General features: G+C 33.1%; 1 protein-coding gene and 1 pseudogene across 1 annotated transcript; one reads left to right on the top strand and one right to left on the bottom strand.

Annotated features, from left to right (window-relative positions):
- LOC17880133 overlaps positions 1-11,719 on the top strand; it is a 38,235-nt pseudogene extending 26,516 nt beyond the window's left edge.
- A 6,550-nt stretch (positions 11,720-18,269) lies between these two features.
- LOC111829426 (uncharacterized mitochondrial protein AtMg00310-like) lies at positions 18,270-18,848 on the bottom strand. Its single transcript, XM_023778517.1, has one exon. The coding sequence runs from the start codon at positions 18,846-18,848 to the stop codon at positions 18,270-18,272; it is 579 nt and encodes a 192-aa protein (XP_023634285.1).
- Between the last annotated feature and the right edge of the window lie 1,794 nt (positions 18,849-20,642).

Below are 20,642 nucleotides of genomic sequence, written 5' to 3'. Positions count from 1 at the left end.
ATTGCTTTTGAGTTTGTTAAACCAACCCCTGAACTGCTTGGCTTTACTTGATTAGGTCTGTTTTATATTAAGTGTTTGCAATTCATTCATCTGGATCGATACCTCTTATGCTGCAACGCTAAGGGGAATTAAACTCCAAGGGTACAAAAATACCTGTTTCACCTATGCACCTGAAATCAGAGAAGAAAAACCTGCTAGGGAAGAAGAGGAAGAGGATTTCTATTTTGATGAGTGGGAAGAGTCCTCTAGGCAGTCAAGGGGGGTAAAGGAAGCTTATAAAAAGATTAGCATCCTTCAGAAATGGAACAAGTTCCAAAGCAAGACTATCAAGGCATTGAAAAACACTGTGAAGGATCTTGCTGGAACTGTTAAGGATATGGGGGAGCAGATTAAGGAGCTTCAGAACAAGGTTGGATGCTCACCTCCACTACAGCCATGCCTAGTGGTTTGGGGAGGAGTGCATCAGTGAGGACACCTACCAAGTCCAACCTACCAGTTAGCCCGCCTAGAGCCTCATTTGATCCAAGGAGAAGTCTGTTCAGAACCAGAAGGGAACCGGGAGCTGACACGAGCACCTCACCCGAACGCACACCCGATCGGGCCGGTTCATCACGCCCGGTCGAGTCAGCCTATCACCTCGCAGTCGACGCTGAAAACGTCCAAACCGAGCATGTAACAGCAGGCCTCGACGTCATGAGCTCGTGGTTTGGACCGCCCAAGAGGTAATTCTATTACCCTCAACTTTGTAAATACAACCTTGCATTTTATACTTTCTTTTTGATCCTAAGCCTTCCTTCAGATTTTAATTACACAAGGGACTGTGTAATTTAAGTTTGGGGGAGAGCTTAGGATAGCATTTGACATGTTTTCTATTTTCTTATTTTGAATTTTTAGCATCTAGTTTTGCATTCATCTATGTGCATAAAAAAAACCCCTAAAAATTTGAAAAATTTCAGAAAATTCTTTAAAAAATAGAGTGCTCATATAGTTACATTTGCATTCTAGTCTTGCTTTAAGGTTGTTGCATTTAGGATCATTGTATTAGCATAGGAGATTATGATGATTATAACCAAAGAACTTGATGTTTCATTAGATTTAACATCAATGCCCTCGTTCATAGTTGTTTAATGCTTTCATTTGAGCTTGAAATGAGACCGCACCATTCTTAGATCGCATGATTTGAATTCTAGTCTAAACTGAAGCTTGCTTTGATATGATGCCATCCTTTACTTATAAGAACCTTAACTTGAATTGATAATTATCTGGTTGTGATTTGTTTTAAACTCATGGATACCTTGTATACATACTTGGATCTTCTTCCCCTCTTTTTACCATCCTCTTGTTGATCCAAGTAGCTGGTCATAACCTTTACCAGTTAACTACACCCTAAAAACCTTAACCTTTCCTTCAAGCCTTTGTTTTAATTCTGAGAGGAAGGCCTATTTTTTAGGATTGAGCTTTAAGAGAACGTGTTAGGTTTGAGCCGACAGGAATAGGGTCTTGAGTAGTTCTGATTTGCATCTTTCGGATCAGTTAGGACTAGGATTGATTCTACTTGGGTTTTTAGATTTGTTGGGATGGTGAAAAGAAAGGAAAAGAAAAGAATAAGGGAATGAGTTGAGTCTTTAGGAGAGTAAAAGTTTCTGAAAAGTTCAAGGTTCTAGTGAAAGATAAGTGGGAAATGCAAAGTATAGAAAAGAAATGGTTCTGGTTTTTAACAGAAAGAGAGAAAAGTGTGAAGATAGCAAAATGCTTCTATGTCTTAAAGTATTAAGAAGAAAGAGAACCATAGTGTTTATAAAGAAAACCCCCTATCCACTAGTTTATCATAAGAAACTCTCCTTAGACTTAGAACAAAAAGGGAAATTGGGATGAAAAGAGTTAAAGGGTAGAATAGGATCATATGGGTTTAGATGATTAGGATATCACTTGGGTACTTTGGGTAGTCAAGATGTTATTCTTGTATGCATTTGTTGGTCCTTACCTTTAGCATTCTCCCAAAAGCTCAATCTTGTTCATAGAGAGATCCCAGCACTTAAATGATTAAATCCTCACCAAAAAGAGACTCTATTGATCCTATGCCATATGATTGGCGGTGTTGTTCAATACTTCAACAACCTTTGGCAAGAAGGTGGGTACCATCTGACATACAAAACGGATCATGTGTTTTGTATCTTTCGTTTCTGGCGAGTGTCTAAGTATGAAGTGTTAACACACAAGGCCTATCAACATATTTTAAAGATCCAAAATAGGCTACTTATATAATAATCATTTATAGATTCTAATTGGGCATCCAAAATGACAATAAATACTATTTGGGCTTCTATAAATGTAATCATTTGCGAAACTAACAAAATACAAAAGTAAAAGATGACAATTCAAAGAACTATAATTCATCCCAAACCCTCATTGTTCATTGAGAAATTATAAAATGTGTGAATTTGCTAACCATCATTAGTCATTTAAAGTTTAAAAAAACTTTGGTCATGTAAAGAACCAAAATATGAGATTTTGTCCCTTTAAAATATAGATGGCCTTATATAAACTTTACGTTCAACTAAAGTGTTCAACGAACAAGGCCCGACTACTTATTTTATAAATACTAATTGTGCTACCTATATAAAAATCCAATAAATACTAATTGAAAAACTATATACTGGGCCATTATATATGTAATCATTTTCGAAGCTAACAAAATATATGGTTAAGATATGACAATTCAAATAATTATAATTTGATCCTAAGCCAAATTTTTAGCTACCTACTATATCGATAAACGTAATTGCCGTTTTCCAAATATGAAATGATTTTCCTCTCAACTTTTTAGTTTTATCTAATTCATTTAACTTAAACAAAAAAAATAAAGGATCTTGTTTTATGTACTTCCATTAACATAACTTTCCTGAAACGAAAGAATTTGAAACAATATAATCTTCAAACTCTTTATCTGTTGGAAGTAACTACTATACAACCATGCCAAGAGTTTATGTGTCCGATCTAACTCCAAAAAGAAACGATTGGGGGATAAAGGTCAAGTTTTTGAGTACTTGGATAACTTATGATGACATGAAGAAGAGGATACTTATTCTGGCTGGCGATAAGGTATATTTGTTAAATCTTTTATCTACAAATTAATTTTTTATTTATTTATTTGACTCGAATTATGTTCAATTATTTACTGGAGTTTTGTATATAGGGGATAGAATCGAAATGACTATACCTTCTGATCTGAAGACCCTGATATCATTAGAGACATATGTGATGGAGACTGGTTAGACATATGGAATTTCAGATTAATCACTCATGTGTTGAGACAGAGAAACACCAACCATTGTTATCAAATCAAGACCACAACCAAAACTCAAATGATGTGGGAACTATCACGTGAAGATAAACCCTACTTAAGGTTTGAAGATTTCACCCATGTTGTTAAAGAGTTGCTACCATCAAACAACTCTCATACGGTATGTTTTTGTGACCAATACGTTTTGTTTCACATTCTGCATACTTTACAATGTCATATTTAACAGAGCAAAATGATTAGTTAATTTGTCCTCTTTTATAGATTTTTATGGCTGTATAGTTCACATTGGTGAACTTAATCATCGAAATTTTGTTGTCAATGTCTATAGACAGATTTTTAATGTCACTGGTTTAGTTTTCAAAATGATAAAGAGGAGGTTAGTAAGCAATGTCTAAATTTATTCCTAAGAAGTTCATAATGTTTTACTTGAAGAATGTGATAATCTCTTACACAAATACATCTCTATGCATGATTGAATTACTTCTTTGTCATTTAATTGGAGAGTTTGCTGGGTATTTTATGAACTATTGGGAGTTAAAAGGATACCATCTCACATATAAATCAGATCCTTTGTTTTGTGTTTTGTGGTTTTGGAGAGTTTCTAAATACCGAGGTAAGTAACTTTTCCTTACACTTGAATTTTGCAGCTCCAGTAAATAGGTAGTCAATATATAAATAGGGTAGATTTGGATCCATGTATATATTATTATACATTATAAATCTTAATTGATCGGGAATGGAACCATGTAGGTATTCCTTGCATTATAAATGATACTCCTAATGGATTTGGAGCTACTAGGATATATGCGGTCACAAACAATGGTTCACTCAGAAACCATAAGTCAATGTGAGTGTTTACTTTTTAATTGATAAGTAATTTACTATTTTTTTAAAAGTTTGGACTGCATATCAAAATTATATCTCAGATCCGAGTTCGCTGCAAGGTATTATTTCAGAAACAACCATGACGAATAAGCAAGGTCAAAATAAGAACTTATCAAGTTCATTAACTACTTATCAATATTTTACTATGAAATTTTGTTTATTTTGAACTGCATTAAACCGAATAAAGTTTTTAAATTTGGTCGGGTGAGAAATCAAACTTTTTGCTCCTTCATATTTGTTGTTGGAAGCATATTAGTCTTAATTCATAATGGTTTTCAAACACGGTTTACAATTTTCTATGTGATGTGAGACATTTACATATACATGTTTGAAAAATCAATTAAGTAATATAAGTCCGTTTAAAAAAAAATCAAATTGCAACATACAGTATGTGAAAAAACTGTATTTTTATTATTTCATATGCTTAATTTAATAAAAGAATTTAGAAACAAATAAAATATCATATAAAGATTAAAAGAAAGAATGAAACTGAAAAATGATATTAAATTTTTATTAGAGAGATTTTAAGAAAAATGATAAATATTGGTTATAAATTATTTAAATATATAACTAATGCCAATGGCATGAATGGTAAATAGTTTCAAAGTACATGATTTATTTCAAAAAGTGTTGCCAAAATGTTAATATAGATTACACAAATTATATGTATTCCATGCCCACATATATCAACTATATGTCAATATGTGTTCAACATCACAATCATTTTATTTCGGTACACCGTTAGTCATAATCTGGCGTTGACCACCGTTGATCGATGTTGGCTGGCGTTGACTAAAAAATATATATTTGCTTAATTTTCTTTTTTTTAAATATTAAATATTCTATTTATTCTCTTATGGTATTTTATAGTTAAAAAATACATATTAATGCATTTATTTTTATAATTCAATATTTTTCAATTTCATAATTAATATTAAAGTGAAAATAAAATCATTAATTATTTTTTGAAATATGAAATTTTAAACAACCAAAATTTTATTATCTTATTCAATCGGTTATGGTGTTCGATAATTAACAAAACACTTTCTAATAAACTGATTCTTATAATTAGTTACTTTTCAAATATATCACTAAAATACATATTTTCCAAAACTACCACCAAAGTAAAACTAATTTTTTAAAAATAGGAAAAAAAATAAAAATTTTAAACACTAAAAATTACTCCAAAACTATACTTTCAATATAAATAGTCAACCAAATCATAAAAAAACAAAATCTACAGTTTCTAAAATCAAATTTTATGTTTATTGTATATTTGGAAAAATAAAATTTTTGTGATTTTGAATTTTTTTTTAAAAAACAAATGTTGGCATTTTTAGAAAAATAACTAAAAATGTGGGTATTATGTTATACTTCGTGTATGTGGCTATTTTTTTCCTAATAAAAAATGGAGGAAAATGTCGAAAAGGCTGAATTTTCAATTATAAGCAGAAAATGCCTCAATTTCCAAAATCTCATTTTAATACTTAAGTTATTGTTCATTTTGATATTTGGTGTTTTAAAGTCTTTCATCATTTCTTTAATGTCCAGTTCGAGTCGTTTGTCGTGTTTTTGTCCGTCTTTTGTGTCTTTCGAGTAATGAACATGTGCTAGGCAGTTGGAGCGGAGTTAGCCCATTTTTGACCAGTTTCGAGCAAAGAAGTACAAGATTAGCAGATGCAAAGTAAGGACCGATCGGTCCCCAAATTAGACTGATCGACCCCCGCGTGAAGATAGACGACACATTCATGAGGCGAAGGACTGATCAATCCTATCCCATGATCGATCGGTCCCCATACCCGGACCAGACCAAAAGCGAAGGGACCGATCGATCCCAACCTTGGATTACTCGATTGACGCGCACTGGCCAGACTTGAGACCAAACGATCGACCAGTCCAGCTCCAGACCGATCGGTCCATCTGCCCGACGACCAAATTCGGTTTCCTAAACCGGATTTAATTGCTTTTTCTGTAATGGGTATAAAAACCCAAGAGACCTATTTTTCACTTTACGGTTTCTCTTCCAGCAGTTTTCTAAGCAACTGCTATTTTTCATTTGTAAGCAACAATTTGGGGATTAGAGATTCATCCTTTTCTAAACCATATTCTCATTTTAATCTATCAAATCATGTTTTCTTTCATATCTATTTTTTTTTGCTTCAATTACTATGTGTGAGTAGTTTCTCAATTGGGTTTTAGGGTTCTAAGTATAAGATTCATTGAATTAGTGGATTGATAGCTTTTTTGGATTCTTTATCTTATGGTTCTTCGATTTATATGTTCTCAATGCTATAATAGGATTGATCACCTTGTCTTAGAAGTTAGGTTTTTATATGTTTTAAAGATATTCGATAAAATGCATGAATGAATGTAAATTTGAGCATTTTATTTCTAACATGTGAGAGTTGATGTTAGAATGCCTTGTGAACCAATTGAACTTGTTCGATAATGCGAATTTGACTAGGAAATACAAATGAGAGTTTAGTAATTGAATAGTTGAATTTTGTGATTAATGTCTTGAGAGCGAATTAATCTTGATTTATGTTCATGTTCATGAACGGTTCTTTATGTCTGAAATCCTTGCCGCGTTTATTCACTAGTCATTATTCTTTGAAATACTCTGATATCCAATGTATTTAATTCATAAATTTAATCTAAATTAATTTGCATTTTTATTTACAAGTCTGAAAACCAAACAAACATATCCTTTTTTGCTTTAGCTACGAATGATTTTCGCAAGTCTTTAGTGTAACCTTGCTCCTTGTGATTGATCCTGCATATACTGCCTTTCGGTTAAGTTATCGAGTTAAATACTCGAGTTATCAAATTTCTTAAGAAAATGGTTAACTTTTTTTACTTGGTTATTTGATGCACGTCGTTAAATCGAGAGACGGATTACACGTAATGAGCTGATTCAAGAGCTTATGGCCAAAGAGAACATGGGGATGTCTATTGGAGCTGATGTCTATCAAGTCCAGCCCAGTTTAAGCGTAATTCAAGTCTAAGAAAGCCAAAGTAATTAATTTATTTTGTGGTCAAAAGAGGGATGACAAAAATAGAGTTCAAGAGTCATATTTCAAGAGTTATTTAACTCTCTTCTTTATTTCATCTTAGTCTTCCACAACATTAAATACTTGGCTTTGTTTTCAAATAATTTATTTTCCTTTATAAACTCATTTAAGAGAAATGAAATAAACAACCAACTTTTTATCTAACTTTGGAAGTGAATCCTCTTCTGTTACTTGTAAACAAAACCGATTGCTTGGTGCGTATATCCAAACAGTCAAACTCGATCTTCTTAGTGTGTATTTGAGAGATCAAACCGGTATATCAAGAGCTTTCGTGCATTTCTTGTGCGACCACTCGTTCCATTATCTTTATTCTTGTAGCTTCATCGTTTTTTGAAACAAGATTTATCTATCAACCAACTCGTAGGTGCCAAATCATTGGGAGATTCATATAATATGTATCTATTACAAATATTATTTGTTTATCAAATTTATAAAATGGCCACTTTGAACCTCTATCTTCAAATTCTTCAGTGATACATAGGTTAGTCAATATATTCTATACAACATACTTGTTGACTTCATTAAGGTATTGTAGATGCTCTTTCAGTTGGTTGTGTTCAAAAAAATGGATATTGGTTTTAACGTGAGAGATTCATACACTCGAAGAAGATATCTATTATTTTGATTGCCATACCAAATTCTTGCAATGTATCGCTTTCTCTCTTCCTCCTCAAAAACATCCTCAAGCCATAATATATATTGTTTTAATCCTTCACCAATTTCATTGTTTTCTCGCTCAGATATACTAATGTTAAGATATGATAAATGGATGATTGATAAGATCTAATGAGCTACTTGGAAGACTATAAAAAAAAATTATTGCTTTTGTTGATGGCTGTTACAGTAGACTTTATCAATTCCATTGAGTTTTCTTCGTTTTCATTTTTTCATAAAACTGTATTGTATTTCCATGTAACCTCTTTTAAAATGTTTACAACGAAAGCCTATTTGTGACCCTTAGATGCAAGAACAAATCACACAAAGATGTTACAATCGACCACATGTTACTCTAATCAATTGTTTTTGGAAAACAACCTATTTCACAACGAGAACTATGACATCGTACCAATTAGAGCCGGAACTTTGCCCTCATCCCAGATGTCTTGCCAATTATACTTCGTAACCTATATCTCTCTAAATTAACAGTTCTCACCTATTTCACCATAAATCTCAGTTTCATCAGTTGACAGACTTAACCCGATAGAAAACTGGTCATACCAAATACGATACCAAAATTAAAATTCGACAGATGATTTTCAACCCGATCTAAACTGATCCCACTAAATTTGACTGTTGATTAGTTTTAGTCATCGTTGTTTTACATTATTTTTATTTATATTTATATTTACACCGTCACGATAAGTGTGTGTTCAATTTCGGACTGTAGAAAGGGTTGGTTTATGGTTAGTTTAGTTAGAAATTGTTAGATATTAGTATTATAGATATAGTATATTTATGCTACAGAATATAAGTTATTATCAGTTAATTAGGTAATAAAATTCTCTCTCAGAGTGTTTCTATTTATTTGGCAAAAATATACCGTATTAAAACAATTTTATATGATTATGACTGGTTGTCATTTTACCTAATAATTTTTTAAAATATAACTTATAATGCTTCTATCAGACTGTGTCTATTTATAATTTTTGTTTAGGTTTGGTTAGGGTCCTTATAGGTTCGGTTGGTCGTGTATAAACCGCTAAAATCCGATATTTTCGGGTACACAAATACCCGACATTTTACATGAATACCTGAAATTATCGGGTAAATACCAAATTTTTAGGGTAAGAGTTTCAGGTAAAAGTTTGGATATTTCGAATAAATAATCAGGTATTCATGTCCAAAATAATTTATATGTATTTATATTTCGGGCTTTTCAAGTTCGAGTTTGGGTTAGGTTCGGTTTCGGATCTTTGGGTTTAGGTGTTTAGTACCCAATCAAGTAAAAGTTTTGGTTTGGCTTAGGGTCAAATTTTTCAAATGGGTTTCGGGTTTTTTTGTCCATGGCTAGTCCAATCTAAACTGTAGTTTTTTTTTTTCTAAATTGAGACAAAAAAAAAATCATAAACAATATCTGATTATACAAAAATAAAAATCTCTGGACTATATTTTTTTTTTGTTCAGCTCTTGAAACTGTCTCTTTGATTCATGTTCTTAAGGGAGTCGATTGAATTTTAATGCGAAAGATATGTAAAATTTCGATTCTAGTATTTTTTCATCTCTTTATGTTATTGTGTTTTCTATGATTGCTGATTGATTTCCTTGCTTGTATGCTTTTTTCCTGTGTTTTGGTGCCTATGTACGCCCCTTTGGAGAGTCATTACTGGATGTGGAGTGCAAGGAGAAGGAGATCTTTCGATGAGAAACGACTGGAGTGATGTTAAGGTTTCTAAGTGTCGATCGACACCAATATTATGTGTCGCGAGGATAGTCGCGAGTGTCAATCGACACCAGTAGCGAGTATCGACGGACACTTCTCCTTAACACCGGCTAAGTTTTTCATATACTGTTATTTTGATTGTGTTATTGCCTGAATATGATTGATACTGCTTGTGTGCATAGCCTAGTAGATGGAATTAGTGTCTCACTAAGTATTTCTGGAAATATTTATACATCTCTTTTTGTGGTATAGGTAAAAACAAAGTGTGGTCGTGGAAGGCGAGGAGAGAAGAACGATCTAGGGGCTCGCTAGATCTTTCTGATGTTTATATTATGACATTGCTAGGAATGTTAAGTCTGGGATCTAGAAGCATGTTAGGATGATATGCTTTTTCTGGATGAATGTTGGTTTGGTTTTGGATATTAGCTAGATTGCTGGTTTAATGCATTAGGTTTATTTAGATTGTTGCTTAAATTTCTTCTGCTGGTTGTTGCCTGGTTTTATTGGTTTAGATTGGAATTTTCTGGTTTAATTGGTTTAAATTGGTTGTTTCATGGTTTAATTTGTTTAGATTGAACTAGCTCGGTTTAGTTGGTTAGTTGGTTAAATCTGGTTAACTATGTATTAAAAAAAGCGGCCAGTCCTGGCACTCTTCGACAAGTACCATCCAGGTTACTTCCACAAGCTAAAGAACAAGTTCTTCTGCCCAATCGTGAAACTCGATGCAAAATGCAAGATATTGCTACGTCAAAGACACATTTAATAGGTCTAAGTTTGCAGTGAGCACAAGCTTTCATAAAAATTTATCCATATTTCAAGGTGCATTATTTCTTACCTTGCTCAGTTTTTTTTTTCCAGTTTGTTCTTTCTTCAAAATTAAAAAATTATTTGTTTGTATCTATTTCATAACTATACTGGAGCGATAGATGGTACACAAATACCAGCAACCTTTGTTGGACGTGAGGTGGCAAGCTATCGTAATCGTAAGAGAATAATATCAAAAAATGTTTTAGCTGTATGTAACTTTGATCTGGAGTTCATCTATGTTTTGAGTAGATGGGAGGGCGCGGCTCATGATTCAAGAGGGTGCGGCTCATGATTCATGCATTAACTAGCAGAGTAAAAAAATTCCAAGTACCAGAACGTAAAACAGTTACATATTTTTGATATATCAAATGTCTTGTAGTAACATATACTATACAAATTTTTCAGGAAAATACTATTTAGATGATTGTGGATTTGCAAATCGTTTCAACTTTTTAGCTCCATTTGTGGTGTTAGATATCATCTTCAGGAATTTTCTGGTCAAGGGCGTCATCCTGACACTCCACTTCGTCATGCTTCTATGAGAAACGTGATTAAAAGGATTTTTGGAATCTTTAAATCACGATTTGCTGTTTTTAAATGGGAAAAATGTCAAAAAAAATCTCCAACTTTCAAATTGTGGACGTAAAAAGCATGAAACTTCCAAAATGTCATTTAAATCTTAAAGTTTTGTTTGACTTTCGGATAAAAGTGTGCAAAGATCATGAGTTCAACCCTTCATGAGCTCACTTAGTTCATATTTTTAATGAAACGACGTCGTTTTGGTTGAACGGAAACTCTAACAGAAAGTTAACTCAGTTAACGGAAATTTAACATTATGTCCGAAATGGCCAGGTCAATGAAACTTCACCATTTTATCCAAAAGTCAAATAAAACTTTAGGATTTAAATGATATTTCAAAAGTTTATGATTTATTCGTCCACAATTTGAAAGTTGGAGATTTTTTTGACATTTTTTCCATTTTTAAATCTACTCCCCCTTTTTCTTATAAATTTCTTATTTATTCGTCCACAATGTGCAGCGTTGCATAAATTTCTTCGTCGAGAATGTCGATCAGATGAAGGTGAGTTTCCTGATGAAGTGGAAAATAAAGGTTTAGCAAAAAATAATGAAGGTAATACTCCCATGTTCAATGGAATTGATGGAGAAGAGCATGTCGAGACACAAGAGCAAGACAGAGAAAACACAAATATTTGGATAAAATCTATGGCTGAAAACATGTGGAAAGATGCTATGAATTCGGAAATTCAATGACTTTTAAATTTTTAATTTTCAAATTTTGCATTAATAAAATTGCTACACTCTAGTCATTATTTTTTTCAATTTCCTTTTATCTTTCGTTTGGTATGTAACCAAGAAAAGACTATGAAATACATGGGTTAACATTTTATCTTTAGCATCAAAAGATCACGGATTGTTTAGACTGAAGGTTCGAATTCATCTTTGGCTAATGAAACATGCCATGGATTTGAAGTCTTTGTAATTGGTTCGGTAACAGATAGTAGCACAAAAACGCACACACGTTACCCATATATGAATTTCGTTTTAGGTTATTAGAGAAACCCCTTAGATGTACTTTTGTGATATTTGATATAACTACTCCAACAGAATCTGGTTATAGATGGTTTAAGAAGTTAGGTAACCTGACAGAGGTTCTAATCGAGTACAAGATAACAATGCAGAAAAACTAAAAGCAAGGATCACATAGTAAGAGATACCTTACAGATCAATTTCAATGTTCTCACCAGCTCTAGTTAGCTCCAGGAAGTCTTTCACAATATCTTGATCATATGAAAACTTCTAAATACCACAAGGAGTTCACTGCCACCGAAGAGAACCGTGTAACTGCAAATGCCATTAACAACACTAGGTTTGGACCCGCGCTACAGCGTAGGGGAGATATTTACATATATATATGACCTTTAACACACTAAAATATGTTACATTTTAATTTTATTGTAGTGCAGTCGATTACGGTAAATCATATATTTGTGTAATAAGTATAAATAAAATAGAAAAGCGAAAAATGATAATATATTGAGTTTTGATACAACAAAGGAAAAATAAAAACAGTGAAAATTTAACATCAAGAAATAATATTTGTCGATAAATTATTCAATTTAACCATTTTGTAGTAGAAGTAGGAAAATACGTAAAAATTACATACTTACAGTATATATTTTTAAGGACCAACCCGTAACATAATTCATTTCGTAAAAACATTATTCATAACTCGCTCCACCATTATAATTGTGAGTTGTGTGGTACTCTCTAACAAATTATTTGAATGATTATTTAGTGGTTTCGCGAGTGCATCAATAGTTGTGTGTGCCTTATATGTGTCACATGTTAATAACTCTAAGGAAATGGTGTCCGAGTGAGAGTTTAGGAACATATATGTCGTGTATGTATTATAGTGAAAATTGTTCACGTTAAACTACAAGTTAATGCACCTGTGTCGGGTAATGAGAGAGAGAGAGAGAGAGAGAGAGAGAGAGAGAGAGAGAGAGAGAGAGAGAGAGAGAGAGAGAGAGAGAGAGAGAGAGAGAGAGGAGAGATAGAGAGAGAGAGGGAGAGAGAGAGAGTGAGTGAAACAAGAATGGACTAACTCCATCTTATGATTGCTTGATGATCAAGAGATTCCAAGCTTAGCTTGCGGAAGGTGGAATTCATTAGCTGGCTCTGAAGCACTCTCTCGGGAATCAAGGGGTGGTAGGGGATAGTTTAGGTGATTGACTCCCTCAATCGGTGGGATAATCGACTCACTCGATCAATGGACGAATGAAATATGTTTAATCACACAAAAAAAATAATCCCCAGGTTTCTAAAGCACTAAGTGACTCACTCATAAATAATTAAAGAGCAACAATGACAAAGACTCAAACTTTGCCAAGAATAATACTTTCTATTACTTTAAATTGATCAATGGTGTGTTTACAATGAACATGATAACGAGCTTATATAGGCTCAGCTACACGTCCTAATAATGTAAAACAAGAAACAAATCGCACAAAATTAAATACACTAGCCGTTGAAACTTTATGAACCAAAGCGGCAAAATAAGGCAAGTAGAGAGATGCCTTGAGTCTTGAAAGCTTGGGTGCAAATCCGTGACACCTTGGAGTCTCTAAGTTTATTTTAGGAAGCTTCCAAACATGCACAAGTGAATAAATAAGGATTTTTGCAGCTTGATCTCTTTTGGCTCCATGTATGGTAAGTAGTGACCCGTTGGGTTCTTGTGTGGCAAGGTGTACCAAATGTCGTGTTGTACAAGTCTTGTGTGGTCTAAATATTCACATGCTTTCCATATATGGATTTGGGGCACATCCAAATGAAAGCAAAGGATAATTTCCTTATCTTGCTCCAAGTAGATCAACGGCCCTGTATCAAAGGGTGGTTTGGACTTGGGTCTTCTCTTGGGTTGTTGTCCATGGGTTGGGGCTTTGTGGTGAATCAAATAAAGTGTGGGGGATCCATTCATGGCTTATCCAAGTGTCGAAATACTTAAAATCCTTACTGCTTGCAATCTAGTGTAGTTCAGCAAGTCTGTCACCGAGTAGTCCAGCATGCTTGTCACCAAATAGTTCAGCGTGCTTGTCAGCGAGTAGTTCAGCATGCTTATCAGTGAGTAGATCAGAATGTACATTAGCTATCATCTTTGAATCATATGGATGGTGAATGATTCCTTGATGACTTGGTGTTGCCTTATTAAAAACCTTTCTAGGGAAACCCATTGAGAAAAATCCTAGACAAGGGAAAAAGAGTGCAACAGTCATATCCCGACAATAATGTGAGTTGACTTGCTGACTTTTGATCCTTCTTGAACCAGTCCCTTCGCCTTGTACTTGATCAAAACTCCATTTCGGCAAATACTCTCTAAAATTCTCCATTAGACCGGTTTGGTGTGCTCCCGGTTATATCTAGTTTTGATGTCCGCATCACAGAGAGAGAGAGAGAGAGAGAGAGAGAGAGAGAGAGAGAGAAATTGATTAGCATATATGGGAAAGAAAACTGAGAAACAAGTAATGACATGACCTCTTTAAGGAAACCTTTAGTTTATATATAACTAAAGATGACATGTTTTTGATATTACTATAGGTTAAAAGGTGTTACATAAATTTAAACATTTTTGTGTGTATTTTAAGCTTCTTTAACTTCTTACCAGTCCCGTGGAGACAACAAATGAACATTCAAGGGTACTCGAAATAATTTGAAATTTGGTAGGAGTATCTTGAAGACGTGCAACAAAGTTCGAGACTATCAAATTTCAAGTTTAGAAGGTCAAATGAATGAAGTTGTTTCAGGTAGTCAGTTCATAGACTTATGGAGATATATGTTTGGTTAAAGTTAGTAAGCTTTAATTCTTTACTATGTTTTTAACCACATAATAACAAATGTTATACATAAAAGGAAATGGAAAGTATGAGGAGGAAAGTGAGGAAGATGATTAGGAAGAGGAAGAATCAGAATATAATGAAGAAGTATACTTTCAACTATCCATTTTTTCACTAATATCACAACTTATATTTTGAGGATACGTACCATACACTTGCAGCTAGTGATGTTAATATGGGTAACAAAGCTATTAATTAGGTTAGGTGCCAGGTGTCAGCCACCACATCTCAGTTAGCTTCAAACCTTGTTTGGCTATTTCGGGCATGACGTTAAACATTCGCAATAATGGCATATATAGTTTGGTACCTAATAAATGTAATCTCTCTTAGTTTTTTTATTTATTAGTAGTAAAATATCACTCATTGCTTTATTTAATAATTTTATTTTTGTAATCCATACTTGTCTTAGTTTTGTTATTTTATGTAATAATAATTATTTAATATTAGTATTAGTTTTATATTTAATAATCATCATTGTATTTTATCATAATTATTGAACTTGATATTCTTTTAGTTGTATATCTAATCATAAATATTATATATATATATATACATGTTTATGTGTATATATCTGTAGATGTATTGTTTGTTTGTAATAATTCAACATCATGACCGAAATGGTCATGTCAATGAAACTTGACCATTTGATCTGAAAGTCAAACCAAACTTTAAAATTAAATGACATTTCAAAAGTTCATGCTTTTTTCATCTATAATTTGAAAGTTGGGGATTTTTTGACATTTTTCCCATTTATCATCTTTATTTCAACTCATTTAAATTATCTTTACTCAGCTAAACCCATTTAGACCCATACAATATTTCATTGCAAACTTAAAATATAACTAATAATTATTTAAAATCACTAATTATTAAGAGCACATACATAATAAGTATTATATCATTAGTTCTCTCTCATTAATTAGACGAATATGCATATTAGTTTATTTAAAAAATATCAGAATTTAGAAATAAAATTTAATTCAAATTAGTTCTCGAGCCATTTGTACCCAAAGGCATATTCCAGAGATTCACCATTTGAACTATTAGCATATTGATATCGATATCCTTCATGGAGGCATATTCTGCAGATATACTTATCTGCAGTTAATGTTGTTAATAAATTAGAGCGATTTATGAATATTTGACTGACACTAATTTGGAGGTAAGAATTTTAAGGCTAACATTTTTTGTTTGATATCAGAGATTTTTAAAACTTTTGGAATGAAGTTAATATTTTGGTAGTTATTTATGCGATTGTAATTATGATTGTATGTAAATTAGGAGATATAGTCGGCGTATATAGAGGAGAATTAAGGAATAACTAATGATCATATATTCGAAGACTAAGGCAGTAATTAATGTTCGGGTTTGTGCAATTAGGAAATTTTTATTGTTTGGATAAACCTACCGAGTATTATAATGACATATTTAGCCTTAAGAGTCAACATTGATTAACAACATGCGAAGGGCATTCGATTGTAGATACACATTTGTATCCGATTTATGCAATTGGGTTATAAATTGATGTAAAGAACCGACCCGACTTCACTAATTACTCAATTAACCTTAATGATATTACACATATTAGGATAAATTAGAGGGCATTCGTTGGAAAACAAATTAAAACATTGGTGGTCACAAAAATGTACTTCAAAAGTAACAATATAGAGTAATAATATAGATATAATCTATACTATAGAAAAGTTGATGCTATAAGCTTTTGAAGGTGGCTACATAGGATTTTAAACGACCAATAATAATTAGACATCTCATTAGTTAACTTTTTTAAATTACAATAATTTCTTTATTAAGTTTTTAATGTAAAAAGGAAAATAATAAGATTATGGACATAAAAGATATATTATAAAATATGGAGATATTTCTAAATTTAATATTTCATTTTCATAATATATAAATGATATAAAAATAATCAAAATGCATATTGTGTTTGAGTAAATTTCTATCTTAAAAAGTAAAATCGAGTTGGATAATTATACTGGTTAGCCCTAACAGTTCAACTATAAATATAGAGTCTCGACCTCTAATTTAGTACTTGGTTCCATTAGTTTCGTAGTTCTGACTTTTTTTTAAATTCTTTTTTTTTTGGGTCTAATTCATATTTTGATAATATGATTATCTTTGTATTTGCGTTTTTCGAATAGTTTCTATTATTCGAGTTGCTTATCACCCATTTATGAGTTTGTAATTCTATTCGAGGTTATAATATATAATTGTGTTTTAATGTTGTATTATTTTTGCCGTGTTTTGATTGTTAATTGCAATTCTAATTTTTTTAATGGTTTATGTAAGGACTATTGTCTATATTAGGATATTCGATCGGGAAATTTTTTTTTAAATGAAGAAATTGGAGATGATGCTAGGAAGATATATTTATTTGTTTGTTTGTTTGTTTATTATTTATTGATATCTTGGTTAGTTAGTTTGTCTTTTGTTTATGAAATTTTGTATGAGTATTCTTAAAACATAAAACTAAGTTATGTTAGAAAGGCATCTAACTTTGAGTTTAGGAGTTTAGGAGTGTAGATGGACGACGTTGTTTCGAGTAGTTAATTAATAAATCGTTAATCATAAAAAATAAATGATATAAAACTAATCGAAATATATAACTGAACTTTTATTGATTTTAAAAACGAAATACTTAATTTTTTGTTAATTTTTATGTTCAAATATTTCAAAATCTATTGTGAGTATTGTGTTTGATTAAAATTTTCTATTTTTAAAAAGTAAAACTAAGTTGGATAATTATGCAGTTAGCCCTAACTCTTTTTATTTCCTTTACCTTTTCTTTTGTGAGAAAAGTTTCTCACAATTTCAATAATAAATATAGAGTCTCGACCTCTACATGAGTATATGGTTCCATTAGTTTCGTATTCTGATTTTTTTTGTTCTTGGTATAGCTCATATTTTTTATAATATGATTTTCTTTGTATTTTGTGTTTTTTGAATTGTTTGTATTATTTGAATTTCTTATCATTTGTTTTTTTTCCATTCGAGATTATATTTGTGTTTTTAATAGTGTTGCATTATTTTTCTGTGTTTTAATTGTTTAGTGCAATTGTAACTTTTTTCTCTTTTATGATTTATTTAATAGGAGTATTGTCTATATTGGCATAAAAAGGAAAAAAAAAGATATACATAACAATAACAAAATAACCAGATTTAACCGTATATGTACCATTCTTCGTGAAATGCCAGCCATAGGAATCTGGGATAGGGCAATTACCAACCGGAAGAGCATTTATCAAAGAGACATCCTCCGGAGAAAAATGGTCGTGTAACACATCAAGATTCCAAGAATTTGTTTGATGATCAATTAACTGTCAAAAATGAAGTGAAGGATCCATAATCAATCCATTACTCATAGCTGGTCTCGAGAATTGAGCTAGAATTCAAGGGTCCGTCCAAACGGATAGAGAGTCCCCTGTTCCTACTCTTTTGATGAGTCCTTTCATAACAAGAGATCTAGCTGATATCATACTTCTCCATCCATACGAAGGAGAATATGATTTAACCTGTTCTAATGGGGAAGCATTTCTATAATATCTTCCCTTAAAAACCTTTGCGAATAGGGAATCCGGACAATCAACCAGTCTCCAAAGTTGTTTCGCCAGAAGGGCTTTATTGAAATCATTTACATCACGAAATCCTAAGCCACTATCACTCTTACTAGAGCATAGTTTATCCCAAGCGCGCCAATGCATTCCTCCAGATTGACCATTTGTGCTCCAACAAAACTTTGCCACCGCACAAGTCAGTTTGGCTGTTATCGACTTTGGGAGCCGAAGACAAGACATCACATAGGTTGGTAAAGCTGCTGCTACCGACTTAATCATAACCTCCTTACCTCCTTTGGACAAGAATTTGGCTGACCACCCATTTATATGAGTCTGTAGCCTATCCCGTACAAAGGAAAAAAACTGCGTTTTAGCTCCGCCAAAACTTTCTGGTAAACCAAGATATAAACCCATGGCCCCTATCTTGACAATTCCAAGAGTTTTCTGTATCTCAATTTTTCTCAATTCATCCACTTTATGACCATATTGTAACGACGATTTTTGAAAATTTATTTTCTGTCTTGACATTGTTTCATAAACGTTGAGAATCCCCAAAACAACCATGCATTCCTGTTTAGTTGCTTTGCAAAAAAAAAAAGCCTATCATCCGCAAATAACAAGTGAGAAATTGGCGGACACTTATTTGCAACCTTAATCCCCGTTAGAAGTTTATCTTGCTCCGCCTTCCGGATATTAGCAATTAATACCTCCGTGCAAAGAATGAAAAGGTATGGTGATAGCGGATCACCTTGTCTCAACCCTCTCCCCAGATGAATGAAACCTTGCGGCTGACCATTGATAAGGACGCGATATTCTACCGAGGTGACACAATACATAATCCACGCAATCCATTTCTTCGAAAATCGGAACTATCTGAGTAGGCGTTCAATAAAAATCCACTACACCCTGTCGTATGCCTTGCTCATATCCGTTTTAATTGCTACAACCTGCTCTTACATGAAACATCTCCTGAGCTATTAATATGTTATCTGAAATCAGCCGACCTGGAACAAAGGCGGATTGGGTCTCCAAAATAAGTGTTGGGAGTACCGTTTTCAACCTTTGACACAACACCTTCGAAATTATTTTATAACCGACATTGCACATGCTAATCGGGTCGCAATTCTGCCGTTAGAAGTTTATCTTGCTCTGCCTTCCGGATATTAGCAATTAGTACCTCCGTGCAAAGAATGAAAAGGTATGGTGATAGCGGATCACCTTGTCTCAACCCTCTCCCCAGATGAATGAAACCTTGCGGCTGACCATTGATAAGGACGCGATATTCTACCGAGGTGACACAATACATAATCCACGCAATCCATTTCTTAGAAAATCCGAACTATCTGAGTAGGCGTTCAATAAAAATCCACTACACCCTGTCGTATGCCTTGCTCAAATCCGTTTTAATTGCTACAACCTGCTCTTACATGAAACATCTCCTGAGCTATTAATATGTTATCTGAAATCAGCCGACCTGGAACAAAGGCGGATTGGGTCTCCAAAATAAGGGCTGGGAGTACCGTTTTCAACCTTTGACACAACACCTTCGAAATTATTTTATAACCGACATTGCACAAGCTAATCGGACGCAATTCTGCCATCTTAGTTGGTCTGTCCACTTTAGGAATAAGACATATATTTGTCTGATTTAACCGTTTGTCAAAAACCCCTGACGTCAGGAACAAATCAACCAAATTCACCAGGTCCTCCTTTATCACACTCTATGCTTTCCGAAAGAACAAAGCTGTCATCCCATCTGGCCCTGGTGCCTTATCATGAAACATCATGAACACCACATTATGAATTTCATTCTCTGTAGCTGGGGCCATTAAAAAATTATTAATATCATTCGTGATACCTGCCGCCACCTCATGAAGATAATCCTCAAAATCTTGGGGATTAGTCGAAATAAAAAGATCTTCAAAATAAGATATAGCCACACCACTTATATCCTTATCCTCGGTAACACATTTATCATACTTATCGAATCAACCTACAATCCGATTTCTAGCCCGTCGATTTTTTGTTTACGCGTGGAAAAATTTAGTATTTTTATCGCCCACCCGCATCCACCGATTTCGGCTCTTTTGATACCAGTATACCTCCTCCTCCTCATATGACTCACGCAACCTACTCAACAAAACATATATATCCGATGGTAAACTCGTATCATCTGCCTGTGCAGCTGCCAATTTACCTTTTAATTAT

Source organism: Capsella rubella, unplaced genomic scaffold (assembly GCF_000375325.1).
Source record: "Capsella rubella cultivar Monte Gargano unplaced genomic scaffold, Caprub1_0 scaffold_7, whole genome shotgun sequence".
Classification (NCBI taxonomy): Eukaryota; Viridiplantae; Streptophyta; class Magnoliopsida; order Brassicales; family Brassicaceae; genus Capsella; species Capsella rubella.
The sequence above is the reverse complement of the archived record's forward strand: the minus strand, read 5'-3'. Positions and strand labels throughout refer to the sequence as shown.

What these genes read in the sequence shown, in the direction of transcription:
- LOC111829426 (XM_023778517.1), bottom strand. Translation starts at nt 18,848, where the DNA reads ATGGGTTTATATCTTGGTTTACCAGAAAGTTTTGGCGGAGCTAAAACG.